General features: G+C 30.8%; 1 protein-coding gene across 1 annotated transcript in view; it reads left to right on the top strand.

Moving 5' to 3' along the window:
* Nucleotides 1-21,607, top strand: part of LOC134706881 (plexin-B-like) — a 44,843-nt gene continuing 23,236 nt past the window's right edge. Inside the window, exons 1-15 of the mRNA XM_063566263.1 lie at nt 1-91; nt 1,961-3,392; nt 5,212-5,409; nt 6,730-6,861; nt 8,790-8,890; nt 9,644-9,767; nt 10,704-10,863; nt 11,365-11,461; nt 11,989-12,097; nt 13,784-13,831; nt 15,526-15,663; nt 16,281-16,391; nt 17,078-17,171; nt 17,839-18,017; nt 20,668-20,819. Of these exons, the coding sequence (XP_063422333.1) occupies nt 2,217-3,392; nt 5,212-5,409; nt 6,730-6,861; nt 8,790-8,890; nt 9,644-9,767; nt 10,704-10,863; nt 11,365-11,461; nt 11,989-12,097; nt 13,784-13,831; nt 15,526-15,663; nt 16,281-16,391; nt 17,078-17,171; nt 17,839-18,017; nt 20,668-20,819 (2,819 nt within the window). The 5' untranslated portion in view covers nt 1-91; nt 1,961-2,216. The remainder of the gene's footprint in view (nt 92-1,960; nt 3,393-5,211; nt 5,410-6,729; nt 6,862-8,789; nt 8,891-9,643; nt 9,768-10,703; nt 10,864-11,364; nt 11,462-11,988; nt 12,098-13,783; nt 13,832-15,525; nt 15,664-16,280; nt 16,392-17,077; nt 17,172-17,838; nt 18,018-20,667; nt 20,820-21,607) is intronic.

The raw sequence follows: 21,607 nt of genomic DNA, 5'->3' as shown, positions 1-21,607 counted from the left end.
GAAGTGAGGATTAGTGACATCCTGTAATAATGAGATGACATAAACAACATACGTATAAACACTTCTTTATAATAATTCTACAACATGTAAGGTAGGCAATGTTATAAATTTTTCCCATTTACATACATAATAAAGTTTGCTAAAGAAAAACGTACAAGCAAAGTCTTAGCTAAAAGATATTTTCTAATGAAATGAAAGATAGTATTGCATGTTTTGAATTATGATCTTTAATTAACACAGTGTTTTATTGACTTACGAAAAACTGTGGCACCCGTGTATGAACACAAATAAACCCTATATGAAATCAAACTCAATTTACCATGACAATCACAATATGTTAACTTTGATTAGTTTTATGATAAGATTTTTAACAGATGTTAAATTTAAATTACTTTTGACACATACAAGAGGCACAATAAAATTGAAAAAAGGAAATTAAGCATGTGCCAAAGAGAAAATAACCCCACCATGAGGCAAACAACAGACCAAGGGTCTTGAATGTAGCGAGAAACTCCTGTACCCAGAGAAGTCCTTCAGCTGGCTCATTAACATTAGTTTTCAAAACATAATCTCCCCTGAAACTACTCAAACAAATTTAACAAAAGCTGGCCACAATTCTCATTCGGTATCTTGTTTAAAATTGTGTCTGATGATACTGCCTGTCAACCAACATAGCTAACATGGCTAAATATTGAACACAGTGGATAAAATGCAGCTTTTTGCTTATATCACTAAAACTAAAGAAAAAGTACAATGGTTGCATTATTTCATGCATTTATTGTAAGCAAAAATATCAGGTGAGCGACACAGGCTTCTTAGAGCCTCTAGTTGACATTTTTAAGTACACAGAAATTACCAAGATTTTAAGCAAGTGTTGTATTCTATGCAAGGTGTTGAGAACCATATCAGTTATTCTTATTAAAATGATAGATACTTGCAATTGTTAAAAATAGTTTTTTCAAACCAGAAATTCAAATGGCAGGATAAATAAAAATCAATATGAAAAATAATTACAATTCTTTTTAATTTAAATTTGTGATAATTTTTTTTTATTCTGAAATAGCTAGTAGCAATTTTTGTTTTGTTTTGTTTATCTTGATTGCGATATACTGAAATCTTATCATTGTTTTCATGTTGATTTGGGCTCTTTTGTAGCTTGCTGTTCGGTTTTAGCCATAGCTCTGTGTTGAAGACCGTTCTTTGACCTATAGTGGTTTACTTTTGCAAATTGTGACTTGGATGAGAGAGTTCTCTCATTGGCACTCATACCACTTCTTCTTCTATCCATGCACAATTGTTACATAGTACACAGGAATGTTATGTACACGGAACTTAGAAAGCAAATTATATTAATTTTGGTTGGACGAGAAGTTGCAAGTTTGTGCCTGACTGTGCATGCGATTATCAATTCTAATCATAACAGTGAGTTTATAATATTGAAACCACTTCCGGGGAGTCAGCCTATTCGTTTAACGAGGTTTCTTTTACTGGAATCAACGCGTCGTAGGTCTTACGCTGTAAGAAATCACACATTTATGGTTAAATGGTTGTAATAGATTTTGACATGAATTTTGTTAATTCACGTTAGGACATTTTATATAAAATATATCGAAGAATAAAATAAAGAAGTAACCATTTTTAGCAACTGTAAAAGTGAATATGGTAAATTCGATGACTTCTTTTTAAATAAGTTTTCAAATTTGAACTTATCGATATATAAAATGAATATTGCATTCACAAATGAATGTTTGATAAACTTATTTAAACAGAAACATGCAAAACAAAATGCATAAAAATAAAATGGAAAAGAAATCAAATTCATTCATAGGGTCTTTTTATGTCAATTATGTATCATCATACGATCATTTAGTTTATAATTAGGTAAAACTTGGTAATTAGTTAAATGCAGGAGAAATGACAAAAAAAAAATTAAAATTAAGAAAAAGGAACTGCATTTCAGAAAGAAGAAATCGGAAGACTTATGACATTGGAAGGTGGGATGACGATAGGGATGCATAGAGACTCTCTTGTCAATCAATTGGAAGGAGTAACCAACCCTGATTATTTAGTAAATATTGAAAATTGATGATTCTGTCTAATATTTTTTAGATAAAAAAATCATACTGACTCTGTATCCTTGTGACAATTGTAATTCTGAAATAACCTGCCAACTGATTTAAGCCCTCGGAAGCAATAAATATATATGAAGTGACAAAATGGAAAAACTGCTTTTATTCTTAGTAAGTGTTATACATGTTGTTAGTGCAATATCTTATAAAGTTGAAAAACAAATTCTAAAGGATGAAAAGGATTTGAATGGATCCATCACCCACTTAATTCATGATAACGTCACCAACATGTTTTATGTTGGTGCTGTAAATCGTATTTTCAAATTGAGTCAATCGTTGGAAGTTCAGCAACAACTAGTGACAGGCCCTGAACCAGATAATCACTTATGTACTGGATCTGAATGTTATGGAAAGACGAAAGAATTGACCGATAATTACAACAAAATTTTACTCATTGAAACCGTAACAAATGGAAACGATCGTCTTGTTGTATGTGGCAGTATATTTCAAGGTTTTTGTGAATTTAGGGACTTACAAAATATAAGCAGGAAACTGTCTATGAAAATGCATACACGCCTTGTAGCTAATTCAAAAAGTGATACTACTGTGGGTTTGATTGTAAAGCAAAACCTGAATGAAAATATTTTATTCATTGGAGCATCATACCCAATCAGTCTTCACTGCAAGGATGAAGTTAATAAGAATGTGTTTTCTCTTATACGTAGAGATATACCTGCTCTAAGTATGAGAAAACTGAACAATAATAGCAGCGCCTTTTCACTATATAAAGAAGCCTCATTTTTTGAACCACAGTCTGCTCTCAAATTACTTTATGATAAAATCAATAAATATATTATTGATTTTGTATCAGCTTTTTCAATTAAGGAATATACATATTTTGTATCCTATCAGCCGTCTGATTTAATTCAAAATTGTGAAACTAATCCAAACCCAAAACCCTCACAGTCTATGATATCTCTCACATGCAATAGAGATACTCACTTTTATTCATATATTGATATACCGCTTACTTGTGGAAATACTAGTACTACAAATTATAAAATAGTGCGAGCCGGAAAAACTATCATACCTGGTCTTAATTTACTGAATAAACTTGGACTTAACAGTGTAGACATTGAAAGCAAGGAAATTCTTGTCTCTCTGTTTGAAAATCGGCATAATGGAAAAACAGATGCTGCAGTTTGCATATACACAATTGATGAAATACAAAAGAAAATGAAGTTTAATATACAAGAATGTCAGAAAGGAAGTGAAGCAATGAAAGGAGAAAATTTTGACGATGGTGCTACTTGTACACATCAGGTTTGTATACATTATGAATTAAACCTTTAGCCATATATAGTGTCATCATCTATTCACGGATTTCTACCAAACGTAGACAGAATGCTTGTTTATGTTCATAAGATAGTATTCAGAAGTAAATTTTGTAAAAATAAAATTCCATTTTTTCCACATTTAACTTATAAATGGACTTAGTTTTTATTCCATTTAACATTAAATACAGCCTGCAGTTAAAGTTTTAAAAACATTATTAGACTTATAAACTATCCTGTATTTATACCAAACTCGGACAGAAGCTAGCTCAATCAAATGAGAGTATCGATAGGAATATTTTTATTGATGTTTTTCCTCATTTTTGTTGAGTGTGCGATTAACAGCAAAAATAAGCGAGACACTGGGTTCCATTACGATTTTTTTTAACAGCATATCAGTTTATTTTGGCCTAGTTGTTCAATTCTAATTATCATGATAATGTTCCTTTAAAGAGGAAAAATATTTATGATATTTTGAAAGTTTTTCTACTTTTCTTCTAGTTCATGATATTTTTTTTGAGAGAAATGCTTATAGTTTCTTTCGCAATGACTTCAAAAAACATAGCCATCTTGACTCAATTAAAAAACCGCTGCATTTTCTTTACAATTGAGGTTTTACCGGCTGTATATTGAATAAGCATAGTCATGATAGTTAGATCATAGAAAATACAATATGACGGTAAAAGTTTTATTCCACATTTATGGGCATTATGTTTTCTGGTCTTTGTCTCTGTTAGATTGTCCGTCCGTGTGTCCGTTCGTCCGTCCTGCTTCAGGTTAAAGTTTTAAGTCGAGGTAGTTTTTGATAAAGTTGAAATCCAATCAAATTGAAACTTAGTACACTTGTTCCTTATAATATGATCTTTCTAATTTGAATACCAAATTAGTGATTTTTCACCATTTTCATGGTTCATTGAACATAGAAAATGATAGTGCAGATGGGCACTAGGGACACATTCTTGTTTCCTTTTCTTTTTTCAATAAAGTGTTTAACATTTTTTGATAGACAGCAAGGTTACTTTAGATCCTTTCAAAAAGTATAGCAGTTGTATCCCAACATTCACAAAACGTAATTGATATCATGCTCGTGTTTTTGATTTTATAACATAATGATTTGTTTACAGTTTTATTCGATTGAAAATAAAAATATATTATAACCAATGTTTTATAAAGGAAAAGTTAAAGTTTGAATTTATATATTGAACAAATGAGATTGATATACAAAATATTGGGATCTTAGTTTTTTTCAGCACATTCATGACATTTGTTTTATTCAAGGAACGCTGTCTATCTGCAAGTTTTAAATCATCAAAAGCAACATGCATAATATTTTTGTTAATAAAATAAAATAGACAAAAACCATTGCTGGCAATTATAATAAAACAAGTGACATATGCGCAATGCCACAAAAATAGGGAAATGAGAAAAACATGAATCCAAATTATTTAACTAATTACAAATTTTGCGACAAAGAAAGCATCGGGAAATAAGAAAAATGATATAATATAGAAAGGAAACGGAAATGGATAGAAATGCAACAAAATGAGTATGTAAAAACATGCAAGAAAAAGGGATCCGATTTACCAGATGTGCATTTTATGAGCTATTAAAGTCTTTTATGAAAAGAAAATTGACGACGTCAGGCAATTTGTTTTACCCTGTATCAAAGGGAAATAAATAAGGAGTCTGACATCTAAAATAAATCCTAAACCTGACAAGACTAATCCTTCAGAGTACTATTTACTCTTAAAACTCTACAATGAAGATGTTTTATATGTGTACTCAAATACTAATTTTTATTGCAAAAGGGACCAGTAATAGGAAGTCTATCTACACTGTGCATTACCAGGAAAAGTCTTTACGGAGGAAGAATATCTGGAGTGGTTGGTGCTCAAGTGCAACCTGCCATTGTCTTTGAAAATACTGCTTTGACTTCCGTTACACTTACCACAACATCTAACTTCACTGTAGCTTTCCTTGGTACATCAAATGGACATGTGAAAAAGGTAACATTTTTTAGTATCAATTTATGTTTTATATTGCAAATATCACCCAAAATGATTTGTAGTGATACCATTGGAATTATTTGGTAGAAAAAAAACTAACACATTTCATAGGAGTAAGTTTCAAAAGACGGTATTAATCATGACCCCTTAATTAACATTATGAACACATACATCCAGCATGCAAGACAGATATTGCTGTCCAGCGGCAGCGTAAACTATTTGTATCAAGCTTAAAATATTTTAGAAGGTAGAAGACCTGTATGCTTCATACCTTGTTTGTCGATACCTTCTGTTACAAAGATTCTGTCTATCATGTGTCCATTGTCATTGACCTCATTTCCATGGTTCAATAACTGCTTGAAAAGAAAAAAAAATATATGAATTTTTATTAGTGATAGGATAACTTGATTTGGTAAATAGGTTCCTTGCAATATGCACATGTCTGTCAAACAGATTTTACATGACATAGACCTCATTTTATAATCAGTGATCAAGGTTAAAGTTACATGATAAGTTTGTTTTCTCAAACACTACAATAATGATAGGTAATAGGTCAACTATATGTTGTGTATGGAACAATTGTAAGGGGTTTGTCTGGCAGGTTTGATCTAGCCTCACCTCATTTTCATGGCTTAATGGTCAAAGCTATTTTTTTGTGTTTAAGTTGTGTTTTCAAGTACTTTGTGCAATAGGTCAACTCGTCCATGTAATGCTTGTCAGTCTGGCAAGTTTCATTTGACTGTGACCTTATGTTGATTAGTCATTAAGGCAATTTTAATTCTTGTATTTTGATTGTTTTTTTTCAGTTCTTAAATCAATAGGTCAACTTTATTTGGTGTGTGCAATTATTGTAAGGTGTAACTGAACATATCTGTCTGACAGAATCTTATCTTAACTGTTTATTGATAGTATTTGAAAGTATACCAAATTAGATGCATATATATTTAAATGTTTCAAAAAAAAATTTAATGATACTGATTTTTTTTAGTGTCTTCTTTCAACTCTGTAAAGTCAATGAAAGTAATAAATATTTGCAAGGTTTTTTTTCTTGTTTTTTTGCTTAATTATAAATATATTTCCTCTTGTTAATTTGATTTTTAATGCAGATCAGAACCAGGAACAAGAAAAACATAAAACACTCACTGATACGTTTGGATTCAGAAATGTAGCAAAAGAAACCACTTAATATTACTTAATTAAGTAGAATGTTGCACTTCTATTTTTCTTGACAAGGACATTTAATGCTAATGCACTAGTTTCTATTTTACTTGACAAGGATGTTACCCGGCAATGCACTTATTTCTATTTCCTACATTGTAGATAGTGATAGAGAACAAGACTATGGCAAAAGAATATGATCGAGAGCTGGTTATAGACGAGGGAAGTCCTATAAACCAGGATACATTCTATGACTTTGACAATAGAAATCTGTATCTAACAAGTCAGAGATTGGTAGGTATTGTTGTCGGCCAACTTCCATTACCCTTTTTTTAAACCAATGATGTGTCCTGTTTTCTGAAATTTTCAAAATTTGTTTTCCTTGATGTTAGTTTCACAAACTTTTTTCATCAGTAAATAATATGTTTTTGAACAGATTTAGTGCAGGAATTGGTCTACCTTTTGAACCTGCACTTGTCCAGAACAAGTTGCTTAAAAAAATTATCAGCTTTTCCTTATTTTTGATTTTTCATAGAAAACTATTAGAAGTAAACTCGTAAAAGTGGAAGTGTCACCAAAAGTTAAGTTGATCACATGCATAACTTTTGAATTCTTTCAATAGAAATTTCAGGTTTAAGAACATTTCATTTGAAGTATATTATTGAACAGATGACAAATTTGTGATGACTGCATACACTTATAATAATGTAACGTAGTGTTTTTAAACAATAGCGCAATCCAAAAGTCCAAACAAAGTGTATATAAACAACTATAAGTGACCATTCAGTCTTTAAAAAAAGAGCATAACCAAAACTGTATAGTCCCATGTTTTTCTAGGTTTTTATATTGAATCAAAGCAATTTAAATGTGACACGTTTGATTTGCAAACAAGTATAGGTGTCGAGGTATGGCTTGTGTTTTATCATTATAATAAAGTTTAGGTATAAAATTGTTTTATATTATCCCAATTTATCTTTTGGTTTCTTCTATGTTTCCTGTTACTAGTGGAAGTAATAAGCGATTACATTTGTACTAGTGTATCTTTAACTTTAACAATGTAAGCTTTTATTTAGCCATGACATTGTTTATTTATTTGTTAAGTAGTATTATTAAGGAAGGAAGGAACGAAGGAATGACAAGGATACGAATAAGAATCTGTTATAAAGTACTTAATAATATCTTGATAAGAATTTTGAGGATTGAAATTTACATAATGATTTTTAGAAATGTAAAGTGGTTTGCATCATAAGATCAGATATTAAGATACTTCCCATGTTTCAAAAATGTCCATAAAAGTGGGTTAACCCTCTATGAGGGGATACTTAACTGAGTTGATATTATTTTCCTAAATCTATGTTTGAACGAAGGACGATGTCATTTCAGACAAAAAATATGATTTCGTCATCATTTTTTCTATTACAAGAGCCCAATTGTTTGTTTACATTTTACTGGCATGTGTTTTTTAAGCCAAAATGGTACTCAAAATAGAATCATGTGCTGCTTCTGAATAGATTATACAGGATTGGAACTACTTTCAATTGAAGGCTGATACATTTAAGTAAAAACAAAATCAAGAAAATCTATTCGAATTCATATTTTACAAATTATCAAAATATTTTACCGAAGTAGAACAAATTTTGAAATTCTGTATATAGGAGTCATTAGAAAAATTGTCTTTTTTCATTATGAACACAAAAAACATTTTTTTCATCTATATTTTACTCGTCTTTGCCTTCATAATGACCACGTGTATTTTTTTGGCTGTTATACAATGCTTACATTTATAGAATACGGAACTGCTACATATTTTTTGTAGTTTATGTAGTTCTCTAGATTAGTAGAAATAAAATTTGGCACACCACTGGTACCTGATACATTACAAATAATTGCACTTTGGAATTGCACTTTGGTAAATTTACATGACTAGAGTTTATTTAATGTAATTTTTAGAATAATAAAATATATATATTCCTGAACCAATCATATAGATTGGGATTATAACTCTGTAGCATTTTTGCAATAATAAAAACATCGCAATAATTTCTGAATTTACAGTATATGTGGATGTCTAACAGTCAGTTTTGATATTATTCAACAATGCAAAGTACATTGTGATCCCATTATACAATATTGAGTTTCTTCTCGAAATATGAAACCAGTTGATTGCATCAAGAATTTATGAAATTGTATGCGTTCATTGATACTTCAAATTATCTTTTCAGGTTGCTAAAGTACCTGTAGAAAATTGTGGACAGTACGCCAGTTGTACGACATGTTTAGCCAGTAAAGATCCATTTTGTGGCTGGTGCACCTTGGAAAACAGGTATTGCATGATTTTATGGAACCCAATTTAAAATATCACTGATTTTATTTCCTTAATTACTATGCGCCACAAGAAGTTCAGCTTGCACAATTTTGTCTTTCAAAATAGAACCAGTATTAGATGCTGCTTATCTTTGAGCTTATCATACTCTATGAGATATCTATGCCATCTATCTCTAAAACACAAGATATTCAGCTAGCAAAACTATAGAATAAGATGGATTCTTTAGGAGATAACATCATTAGAGTCAATGTTTAAAAACCAATAAAAATTAATTCCCATTCCATTGTTCATATTTAGGTGCAAAACGTTTGCTAGTATATAAGTCATACATCAATATTTTAACTACTGTATACTGTCAATTTTGTGTACAGTAATAGAACGGCAGACATTGTAAATCACACTGGTCAAGATTCATTAAGATGAAAAGGTTTAAATTATTGTAAGCAATCCTTTTTTTTTTATTCCACATGATTGTCACCAGCATCATTATAATCAAAAGAGAAGTATTCCGCCAATAAGTATTCATTATGTTTCTCCATTCTTAAAAGAGTACTCCAATCATGAAATAATTTACTCATCACTTAATTAAGTCAAGCCATTGGTTAATTTTTTTAATAGTGTTGATAAATGTATAAAAAAAACCAATACTGCATGTTTTTTCACTGTCACCTTTTTTTTATATAATTATTATAATTTACAATTTTCTTTCTTTTTTCTGTTTTATTTCTAAGTCAATAATATGTATTTTAGATGTACCTTGAAATCAAACTGTTCCATGGCAGACCAAAGCTCAGATCGATGGAAAATTCTGACTGACTGTACTGCTATTGACAACATCTCTCCACCAATGGCGTCTTCAACAGAGAATATTACGGTAATTTTTTAAAATGTGAAGGCTAGGTGATATATATGTTTTGCATGCATCTACCTATTATTGAAAACAAATACTGGATCAGACAGTAAACCAATATTTTGAAAAGAAAGAATCATTACAAGTATTCTGGTAGTTGATAAAATGAATATTAGAGTGGTATCTCTTTAACTGTAGAATAGAAAGGGTCACACAATTGATACCTTTGTAGATCAGATTTAGTAATGCTGCTTAAATGGCAATATTTTTTATGCAATTTACTCATATATGCTACTAGTTAAACTCTGCCTACTGCTAATTATAACTTTTTTCACTTCTGAATGACAAAATATCAGATGCATTTACAATCTCACTTAAATGCAGAAGTTCAATATGAAATTTACACAACTAAATCTATAGGAAAATCATAGATATTTATTTTGTGCAATAGATGCTTTTTTATGAAATGATATTCATTAACAATAACATTAAAAAGATGTTTTATCTTCAATGCATAACAAATAATTATGAATAAAAAGAAATTTTTCAATTAGGTGAATGAGGCACTTTTCTAAAGAATAAACATACTTCAGACCGTTGGTTTTCCCGTTTGAATGGTTTTACACTAGTAATTTTGGGGCCCTTTATAGCTTGTTGTTCGGTTTGAGCCAAGGCTCCGTGTTGAAGGCCGTACTTTAACCTATAATGGTTTAATTTTTAAATTGTAATTTGGATGGAGAGTTGTCTCATTGGCACTCACACCACATCTTCCTATATCTATTCACAATTGACAGGTTTCTATGTATACATATATAGCTTTAAATTGTCCCAAGTCTAGTAAAATTGTGAATAAGAAATAATAAATGAATTGTCGTGAACACTTTGCTAAGTGTGTTTCTTGAATTACACTTATATGCCTAATAATATATCATTTATATATATATATACATATGATTTCAGCTATACATGTCAATCATAGATATACCTCGTGATTCAAACTATAGCTGTGTGTTTGACTTTGGTGACAAACAACAAGCCACTCCTGTTAATTCCTGGAACTTTGGTATCAGCTGTAAAACTCCTCAGATATTTTCTCTTGGTGTAGACTTTGGACCTACAGGTTTGTTATAGGACATTTTTTAAGCATCAAATTGGATCCCGTTCACACTTGCTTTTTTGTCGATCTAAAAAAAAACCAGTTAAATCATTAAAGATCTCTATCGGTCTGATCTGAATCACTGCGTTCACACAACAAAAATCACAAGTTCAAATTTCATACTGGGGTTCATGCAGTTTTCACCCATTTGAAACAAAAAACTGTAGCAAGGAATTCCCAACATGAAGAAATGCTGCGGTTCCTGAAAAAAAAATACCCAACTAAAAAAGAACACACAGATCTGGTTTAAATCTGTCTAAATGTTCTATTGAGAACTCGGTCTGGGTATTTGCTTTTTCTCTGCTATAAGCACATTGCATTTAAGGTACAGATTTGAGAATAGTTGAAAAATAATAACCAGTCCAGTTAAAAAAAACACAACATTACTATGAATGTTGATAAAGCATTATGAATAGTTAATAACAAGCATTAAATTGATATAGAAAATATATTTTCTCTTTTCAGGCAGCAAGAATGCCACATTGTCGATACGATCAGAAGAAACCAGGAAGCTGTTTGTGTCAAGATACTTCACATTTTATAACTGTGGAAGTTTTTCAAGGTAGTAATAGCATGATATGTCCATGAATATTTAATGTAAAAATATAGATTTTAACTTCTCTCTTCCAATTCTTCAGTGTTGTTGAACTAACTTATCAATCACTGTTATAAACACAGAACTTACGAATATAAAAATTTCTGGCTTACGGTGATTTAATTTTATGTTTTTGAAAATATATATATATATATATTGAATAGGGTGGATATCAGTTTATATTATATATGTGAATAAAAAAATGTAAGGTTCAACACAACGAAAAAAGGTGAAGCAAAATGCAAATCAGTAGTGTCCCTATGATTTGCTTCATATGTATATATTATTATTGCAAGTGTCAGGGCAAGATAGTTATTGTAATTTGAAAATCAAGTTTTAATGTATACAAGGACGAAAAGAGGTCAAACTTTCTTTTAGAAATAGTAAGATTGTTTAATGCAGTTAAGAAGGTATCACAATTTAGTACAAGTGAAGTGACCAGAATATTGACTTTCTCTGAAGCTGAATTAAGTGTTTGATTTTTTACATTTCAGTTGCACATCATGTACAAATAATAATTATGCTTGTGACTGGTGTGTCTATGCGAACATGTGTACATTCAGGACCAACCCTTGCAATAGTCAGACTATTTTTAGCCGTAATGTATGTATAAAGCACACATTTATATCTGATGTGTATGTATGTTTATTATGTTGATGTTGTATTTGTGTCAGTATCTAATGTTATGTGTACATATATACATTATATGTGTTGTTTTTTCATACTAACATAACTTGTTTTAAATAGCCAAGTCCAAAATTTTTTATCAATTCAAAGATTATAAATACACATTTTAGAAATTTATCAAATGTGTTTTGTCGTGTTTGTGGTTGGTAAAGAATTAGAATATTAGCATATTTAATAAAAAATCATGTTTTGCAATTTGTATAAACATAAGTATGTATTTACGTTTTTATTTTCTATTTTGTTGTATGATATTGAAGAATTCTGTCTTGTTCATAATTCCCGAACGAAATAAGTAGTAGGAATCCACCTAGACACTAGTAGGAATGAAGTAGAATTCTACCTAGAATCAAAGTTTCCATATAGAAAGTAGGCGTACATGGAAAATGAACAAAATTCTGACTGGATTTTTTTTATATTCCTACAACAAAATCCTACTACTGAGGTTGTATTTTAAAAGTCAGTATGGATTTTTTTCTCTTTTGACAATCTTATTTGATTATAAATTTTTCTACTATATGAACAAGATTCCTATCAGAATTAATTTATAAATTCCTACTAGAAAATCTTTCTACCTGTAAAGTTAACATGAACTGGATTCCTATTTGCTAAAAACACACATTTTAAGTGTTAAATGCAAGCAAGTTCCAGTTAACAAATTCAAAAGTTAGAAGGGAAAAGAATGAAAAGTTGTGTTGTAACATAATGCAGCAAGCTAGGGTCTTACAACTTTAATATAGAAATTTAAGAACATATGGCTTATGAAGACTGAAGTAAATTCTTGTACATTCAAAATGATTTTTTTTTCTGCCTGCCGAAAAAAATTATTAATCAATAACTCAACAAAAGTTCATAATTTTTATACATTATTTTTTCATAACTCTTTATTTCATCTAGGCATATTTTTGGTTTATCTGCATGCTTATGTATAACCCAGTTTCTATCGTGCATATATTGCAGTTTCCCTATACATTTCAAAGGTCCATTTTTTAAATGAATTTATTTTATGAATTTCCTTTGTTCTTTGTTGTTGAGATTCAAACTAAGATCATTGACCCAATTGTGTATAAGAAATATACACTTAGATTTTGTATACTTTTAGATTCCTTCCAGAAAATATTGTTTCTGGTGGCATTTGAAAAATTCCTATCTGGTTTTCTAGTAGGAATTTTATTTTCCTACAAAATTATTCCTGCTTATTTGCATATTCCTGGTCGGAATATAAATTTGCCTACTTAGAAATTCCTGCTAAATGAAAATTTTCGGTTGTTTTCCGTGTGGATTCCTACTACTGTACGACTAGAATATCACTCTTTTCTGGTAGGAATTCGAAGCAATATTCCTACTTTATTCCGTGTACATTCCGTATGAATTCTTTCATACAATAAGTTCTAAAAAAAGATTAATGAAAAATGGACAATTTAGAAATAGTCATGTTGGACACATTCAAGTATAAGATGTAAGCTCGTAAAATCTGAGTGTTAAAGCCATCTTTTGATTTTTTCCCTGATAAATGATATGTAAATAATATGAAGATTCGAGGAAAGGTATTTTTTTTTAGCAGACAGCAAATAATGTAATAATTTTGTTTCAACCCGTTCACAGATATTTGAATATGATCCCGCTCATGATACCGTTGCTAACCACACAGACGTAAGTTTTTGCATAATAAAGCATTAATAGTATACTCTGCACACAGGGATTTGGGGATTTCACTCGTATGTTTCTAGACGAGATGAGCATAAAGATGTCATACCACCAATTACTCCGTCAAATTTAGAACGTATGTGAAAGTAGGCCTACTCGGACAAAAATAGTGCATTTGATGTCATTGTTTACTTAAACTAACCAACAAATTGGCAGAAATGAAACTTTTGGTGAAAGAAAAATATGGTAAGACCATTTTGAGCTAAAATTTACTTGTTTATGAGTTTGCATTCAAAATTGAGGATTAATGCACTCCATAGTATACTAATGTAAGATTTCCAGAAAACCAGGGGTTATTTTTAGCGGTACATCTATTCGGAAGACCTTTTCTTTTTTATATGATTTTAAACACCTGTTGAAAATTGGCATGTAGAAAGCTGATACATGTGCGATTCAGGATATACCTGGTTTCTATGAAATTAAACTTAAGGTAAAATATTTAGAGAGCTGTGAAAGTAAAATTTGGTTGAACAGATAGGGACTTTTAATTGGTGGTATGACACCATAAAGGAATGTTTCATCAATATTGATTGAAGTTCTGCTTGGTTTCTTAATTTATATATACAGTGATTGATCTTCATGATAATTTTATCTGCTTAAATTAAAAGACAAGATATCTGCTTGTAAAAAAGCTTTTCATTATGGCTTAGAATGTATCATTACTGCTTAAAATATATAATGCTGTTTTTACTTGCACGTTTGTTCTGCAACCTAGTATTTCAAAAGTATTTCAAAAGGTTGTGCGCAACTTATAAAATATGAAAGAAAAACAAAATCTCCCAATGGAACTTTCAGTTAAAGTTTTTGGTATTCTTAGAGTCAGCATCCACGCCTCTTCCTTGAAACAAACAAAATATCAGATCAATATTCTAAAGATTAGTGCATTGGCTTTAGTAGTGCTTATGTGTTTGTTCTTGTTTGTGATGGTGTTAACATATATGCACTTTTTTAATTTTGTCAAACGGAAAGAGTCAAACGTTTGACAACAGTTCAGTCGCTTAATAGTTTCATTAGTCTGCGAGAAAATATGTTTGCTTGATTAATGGCTTGATCTATACTTCATAATTCTAAATGATATTTTAGATCTTTGATACCAAGAGATGATACACTTTGAGCTCAACCACTGTAGTTGAATTATAATTCCTTAAATGCTTTCACTAAATAAAAATACAAAATAAATAAGACTATTATTAAGTGAAAGAAGCATGGATTTCATTACAAGTAGTAGAACTAGTCTCCATCCTTTATCCAATCATTAATTTTTGTACAGAAAAATTCACAACAACCTTAGTGGCTTGTTCAGTAGTTACCGAAGTAGTCTGGATGTGATACTAATTATAAATATATAACCATCAAGCTGAGTTAAAATATAAGAGCTAAAGATTAGCTTAGCTAAATTTGTGATTTTAGATAAGCTGTTTCAGCACTATTTTTGAAGTGAGTTCCTTTTCTATTTTGATTCCTCTTTTTTCTATTTTCGTTAACTTTTTTCTGTTTTTTGTTAATTTAAGAAATGCCTTATTTAAATACTTCTTTTTTCTATTTGTTAATAACCAAATAAGAAATTTCAAAATTTCAGGGCAAAATACAAATGGAAAAATGTTCTTTATATTTCATAAGTTCACTTAATGTTTTTGTAGCAAATCTATGGTGATGGAATACGACGAGGTCCAACATTTTGTCCAAAGATTGACAAAGGCCGAACCGGTGAAGTCTACATACACAACAATACCAGCAAGGACGTAGTCATCATTGGGTCTTCTTTTCCTGAGATAAGGGTAAGTATTTACCGATTAATCAAAATAGTACAGATTATATTCAGTTAATTTCCTGGAGGAATTATAAATTCCATTGATACCAAACATTTCATTTATATTTCTATATTACTTGGCGTTTTAAATTGGGACAGAACTATCTGCCAATACACTTTGGTTGCGCTTATTTCATTTGTTTTTGTATAACTAAAGGTACGTATTGACCTGTAAGTCATATGGTATATTAACGAATGGGAGACAAGTCATGTTATATAATTATCTTTTTTTGATTTATGAAGGATATAGACATTTTCTCTTTCCCAGAGACACTGACTTTTTCCAAAGCACTGCAGATTTGCATCTAGGGAAAGCAGTCACCAGAACTCTTACCCTGGGAAAAATAGTCATTGTATTCGTATTTGATTTATATGAAAAATATAGATATAACATTTGCAGCACTATACATGTATTTTGATGAAAATCAAGTCATAAAACAAAAGTTGATTAGTTTAAAAAAAAACAAATTGTAGAATTTGTGTGTGTGTGTGTGTGTTTTGTTGTTGTTTTTTTTTTTATCAATTCTTGAATTTTTAACAGTATTGATTTAATAGATTAACCTTATTTGAAAATAATATTTATAGAATGGGAACGGTTATAAATGCATACTTGGAACCGGTGCTTATAGTAATGGGAACATCGAGGCTGTGGCTACCAGAGTGTCAGGTACAGAGCTTAAGTGTCATGTTCCATTGGTATGTATGAAGGTGCTTCTATATTATCTATCTTTCTTTTTATCATTTAATTTAATGACTAAGATCGTGAAAAACAATGCTTTTGTATCTGCCACTTAAAAGTTTATGGAATAGAATGGTCGTAGATTAGCCACATAAGGAGTAGGATCTGCTTGACCTTCTGGACCACATAAGATCACCCCGAGTTTTTGGGTGGGTTTCATGTTGCTAAGTATTAAGTTTTCTATGTTGTGTCTTATGTGCTATTGTCTGTCAGTTTGTCAATTTATTTGTATGCCACATTTATTATGCCCCATTAATGGGCATTATTGATTTATTCGAAGTACTTTTGATGAGTCCAATCAACTTAAACTTAATACACATGTTCCCTATTTTATGATCTTTTTAATGTCAATGCCAAATAAGAGCTTTTTTTTCCACATGTTCACGGTCCATTGAACATAGAAAATGATAGTGCAGATGGGGCATCCGTGTACAATGGACACATTCTTGTTTATTCATGAGTTTGAATGTATCCCTGGTATATTTTAACCCTCTTCTATAAATGTTTTTTTTGCTGTGTATAAACAGTCTAGGTCAATTTATGCAAAGTGTTGAATATAGAATATTTATTGAATGCTAAGAAGTTGACTTTGAGTGGACAGTAGTTTATTATCAGTTATTTTGATTTGATTTCGTTCTTTTAGAGATCATATGAACTACCAGATACAGGTATCATTAAAGCCAGTCTCAGAATTACATGGGGTAGAGGAGCAGAAATAGAAAATGATGGGGCTACAGGTGGGATGATATCATAATCAAATTGATAGCAGAAACTTTAAGCTAATGATTTACACTTCTTTGAAAAAAATATCAATTTATTAATAATTTGTTTTAGTTGGATCTTAATTTCGAGATATATCATTTTTCAAAGCTCAAAAATCTCATTAATATTTGATTCTATGACATGCAGAGACATAGGAATAAATCATACATGTCAATACAAACAAATATCTTTACCGTAATAGTTTCCGCAGATATTGTATTGTAAAATAGAGCCAGGAACCCCAAAAAAGAGACATGTAAAAATAGTTGTTTTTTGTCAAATAAACTCATCATAGATACCAGTACTAAGTAAATATAAAGTGTATTTATAGCTATATGTATGATGTTTTACAGTATAATTAGAAAAATTGCTATCTGCTTAAATTTATAAAGATATTAACTTAAAATAGGAAAAGATTTCATTTTCGTCCATTTTTCTAGAATGTTTAATGAATTCGAACGTGACATCACCCCTCGTCTATTTAACAGTTTGTTTAAGTAAATGGTATATAAGGAATTTTTCAGCAAAACTATCTGGGTGTAGGTCGGAATTATTTCAAATATTAAGGGCCAAAATTATAAGTAAACTGACTGCTTTAAACAAAATAATTTAATGCATCTTAGTTAATTTTGTTATTAATAGTAAAAATATACAGCTGTTCCAAAAAGGCTCATGGTGACTGTAGTCTGTGTAAGAATTTTGGGTTAACTCGTGCGTTGCTGAATTGTCAGTGGTGTGATAATCCATCGCACTGTCAATACAAGGATCACTGTTCTTCAGTGGCCGCAGTAGCAAGTTGTCCAGGTCCATATGTTTATGAGGTAAGTTGAATTTAATATTGCGTTTAACAGTCAATTGAAATACGTAACTTATAATTGATCATCAAGATTTTATCCCAACACAGTTATATACACTCATACCAAAAATAGAAAACATTCTATTGTTGTCCTTTGGAGCTACATTTTGTACTCCTTTCTTTATTTTGATCTCCTTCAAATTTAAGTTGCTCATGATGATGATTTCATTCAAATTTAAGCTGCTCATGATGAATAGATTACTTTTTGTAGATTCAATATCTTTTGAGGAAAACTTATGTTCATGCATTCTAGGGGTACTTGTGAAGAATAAATATGAATAGTCATAATATCAGCTGTTGTCTGCTCTATGGTCGGTTGTTTTTCTTTGACACATTCCCGTTTCCTTTCTCAATTTAATCAAAATACAATTTGTTAAGGGGCCAGATGATTGACGCCACCGTGTGCAAAAGTTTCTCACTCTTCTTGAAGACCCGACCCATTGGTGGCCGTCGGCTGTTGTCTGCTCTGTGGTCGGGTTATTGTCTCATTGAAACATTCCGGCTTTACAGTCTCAATTTTATTGATTACAGACCTCGGCAAAAGCACAAAATCAAATATTGAGGAACAACCACTTGTTACATTCTATTTATTTTCTTAACTTTCGTGAGTATAGATCTCTGAGATACATTAAAACAGATTTGTTTGGTTAAAATAAATTACAGCAAAGTTGAATAGAAAGGATGTTATACGAAATTTGATATTCAAAAAACAATTGGTTGGTTTACAGTACCCACGAAAGTAAATGATTCCAAAGTATATAAAAAAACGAAATTGAAGCCTTGTTTTCAAGCTTAAGTTTGTTTAAACTTTGTTTCACCTTCACAGTCAGGATCATACTTCGTCAAAATTATGTCCCCATTACGCCAGTTCATTTTCACAATCGTAGAAATGAAAGCCATTGTAGGGATGACGCGCTACCAATTTTGCTCTTGGAAACCGATAAATTTATCCACATTGCACCATTACGATCCTTATATGTCAGTTGTATTTTTAAAGACAATATATCAACTAGCTAAGGAGCATTAATTAATAATCTTGTCTACATTGATTCAACTTAAAACTAATGTCTGATCGGTTGTCAGGTGGAAATTTCGAAAATTCATAAAGATTTAAAAAAAATCTAATTAAATATTTTGTGGAAGGGCAGACTAGATTTTTTTTAGTGTATGAAGACTATAAACTCTAGTTATCACACACAAAAAAAATTAGAATTTTTCGAAGATATGCATTTTTATCATCCAACTTGAAAGACTGTCGTCAAGTACTTTCAGTAAAAAAAAAGCTTTTCGAACACACCTTCTCTGTTTTTGTGACTCATTAGATAGGTATTTCACTTGACCCATATATTTTATCTTTTAGTACTGTGATTTTTTTGTGTTATAACGTCAACCTGTAGCTTAAATCTATAAAATGATAGAATCTGGAGCGAGATGATGTATGAAATATTTTTACTTTGTACGATATCAAGACAAAAAACTCAACTCAAACACGCCCTAACATAAAAAGGTGCACTCGATTTTTTCTTTTCGATACAATTGTTACCCACTTTTGGGATTTTTTCTTCAGTCACATAATGGAAGGGCAGACACGAAAATTACTGAACTAATAACTTGATATGTTTTCCGTCCGTGGTATTTTTTTCCAAAAAATCGGAGATTATGTATTTTTGTCATCCAACTTGAAAGAAACCCATGTCGTCGACTTGATATCTAAGTGTTCTGCTTAACTATGAACTAGATAAATTGAAAACTTATGCAAATGGTGTTTTTAAAATAAAACACCTCGTTATTGAGAAGAAAATTGCTATTTTGTTTGTTTCTATTAACTTTTAAAAATTTGGTCACTATAGTAACATTTATCGCCTTCTCTAACAAAGAGCTTCGATTCTTTTGTTCTATTTCAACCTGGTTTCCGACTGTTCAATTGTTGTGAAAGTCTATTCTCTTCTTAAAATTTTGATTATTTGAAAATAATGACTTGATAATGGTTGTATCTAAGATAGATATGTGGTGGTATTGGGCAAATTGTAGAAGATGAGCTTGCTTTCTAGATTCCCTTCCACTGATACACAGATTTCCTATATTCTTACTAAAATCTACATGGTGCCATGTTTGTTACTTTGACAGATATAAAGATTTCATCTAAAACTTCCTAATTTTATCTACAAGTGTCTAGCTATGTTTTTTCGTCGACATATATATAGATTTTAACTGAAAAGGTCTTGCTGAAATGTAGCTGTTTGATTCTTTTGTATGATAATTGATAAAAGTTTGGGTATACAGTTTAATACCACCGCTTAAAAAATGTCTGGGTATACTGTACCTTAGTCTGTCCGTTCACCAATCCGTCCGTCAATCCACCAGTCCGTATGTCCCTTCCATGAATATGTTTCGTTGCATCTTTCTTAAGACCTACATAACAAGGATTTCTGAAATTAGGTTTCAGGATTTATTTTAGTCAGCTATATTGTGTTTTTCAGATACATCACTCAACAACTTTTGAATTTCTGTCATGCATTTGGGAGGGGGTATTATCATTGAGCAGTAGCCCGCAGTTTCACTTTATTAACAACATTCTCAACTTCATATAAGTATATGAAATGTATGGATTTTAGGTATTACCACGGTTCGGCCATGTTCATGGAGGTACAATTGTGACAATTAAAGGAAGCAATCTCGGAGCTGAGTTCATTGATGTACAGAATAATGTGACAATTGCTGGAGTACCCTGTAGACCTGTTGGTGAATTGTACAAACCTGCCACAGAGTAAGTCGTCTACTCGGATTAGTTTATCACTGTAAATAGCTATGCTTGACTTCTTAACAGTAAAACCAACCTGCCAGAGAGTAGGTCAATTATTTAGAGTCATTTGTCACTGAAAATAGCTACAGTGAAGAACACTTCTAACCTCTCATCAAATCTGTCAGAATCTGTCAGGTGAACTATAACAGTATGTAGAACTGTCATCTTGACACCTTTCAGACAGTTCTATCAAAAACAGTTCTTACCTAGAACGGATTCGGTCAGTTATACCTAGAACATCTTTAGACAGTTTTACCTAGAACAGATCCTGACAGTTCTACGCTAGAACATTGTAAGTAAGTTCTTAGAATAGGTATGTTCTACGATTAGAACTGATTTGGTAAGTTCTACGGCTATAATTGATTTAGTCAGTTCTATTCATAGAACCATTTTAAGAACTCTTTGTCTTAAATATATATATATATATAAGTCAAAATAATATAATATATATTAAAAATTCTCACCACAGCTTTGTTTTAACATTTCTTGTTACGGAAAATGTATATAACTGAATTGACTTCATTTAGAAATGTTCTACAATCCTGAAAGTGTTAGTCAGTTATACGACTAAGAGAGTTTTAGACCGTTCTGCTGACAGTTCTACGGTAAGAACTGATTTAGTAAGTTCTGCTGACAGTTCTTGGACTTGAACTGATTTGGTCAGTTCTACATAGAACTGCTTCTGACAGTTCTTTTGAGAATAGTAAAATGTTTCTTGACTGTAAGTATGAAAGTAAATCTTATAATATTTG

This window comes from Mytilus trossulus, chromosome 1 (genome assembly GCF_036588685.1).
Source record: "Mytilus trossulus isolate FHL-02 chromosome 1, PNRI_Mtr1.1.1.hap1, whole genome shotgun sequence".
Taxonomy (NCBI): Eukaryota; Metazoa; Mollusca; class Bivalvia; order Mytilida; family Mytilidae; genus Mytilus; species Mytilus trossulus.
Note: the sequence above shows the minus strand (reverse complement) of the source record. Positions and strands in the feature narration are given on the sequence as shown.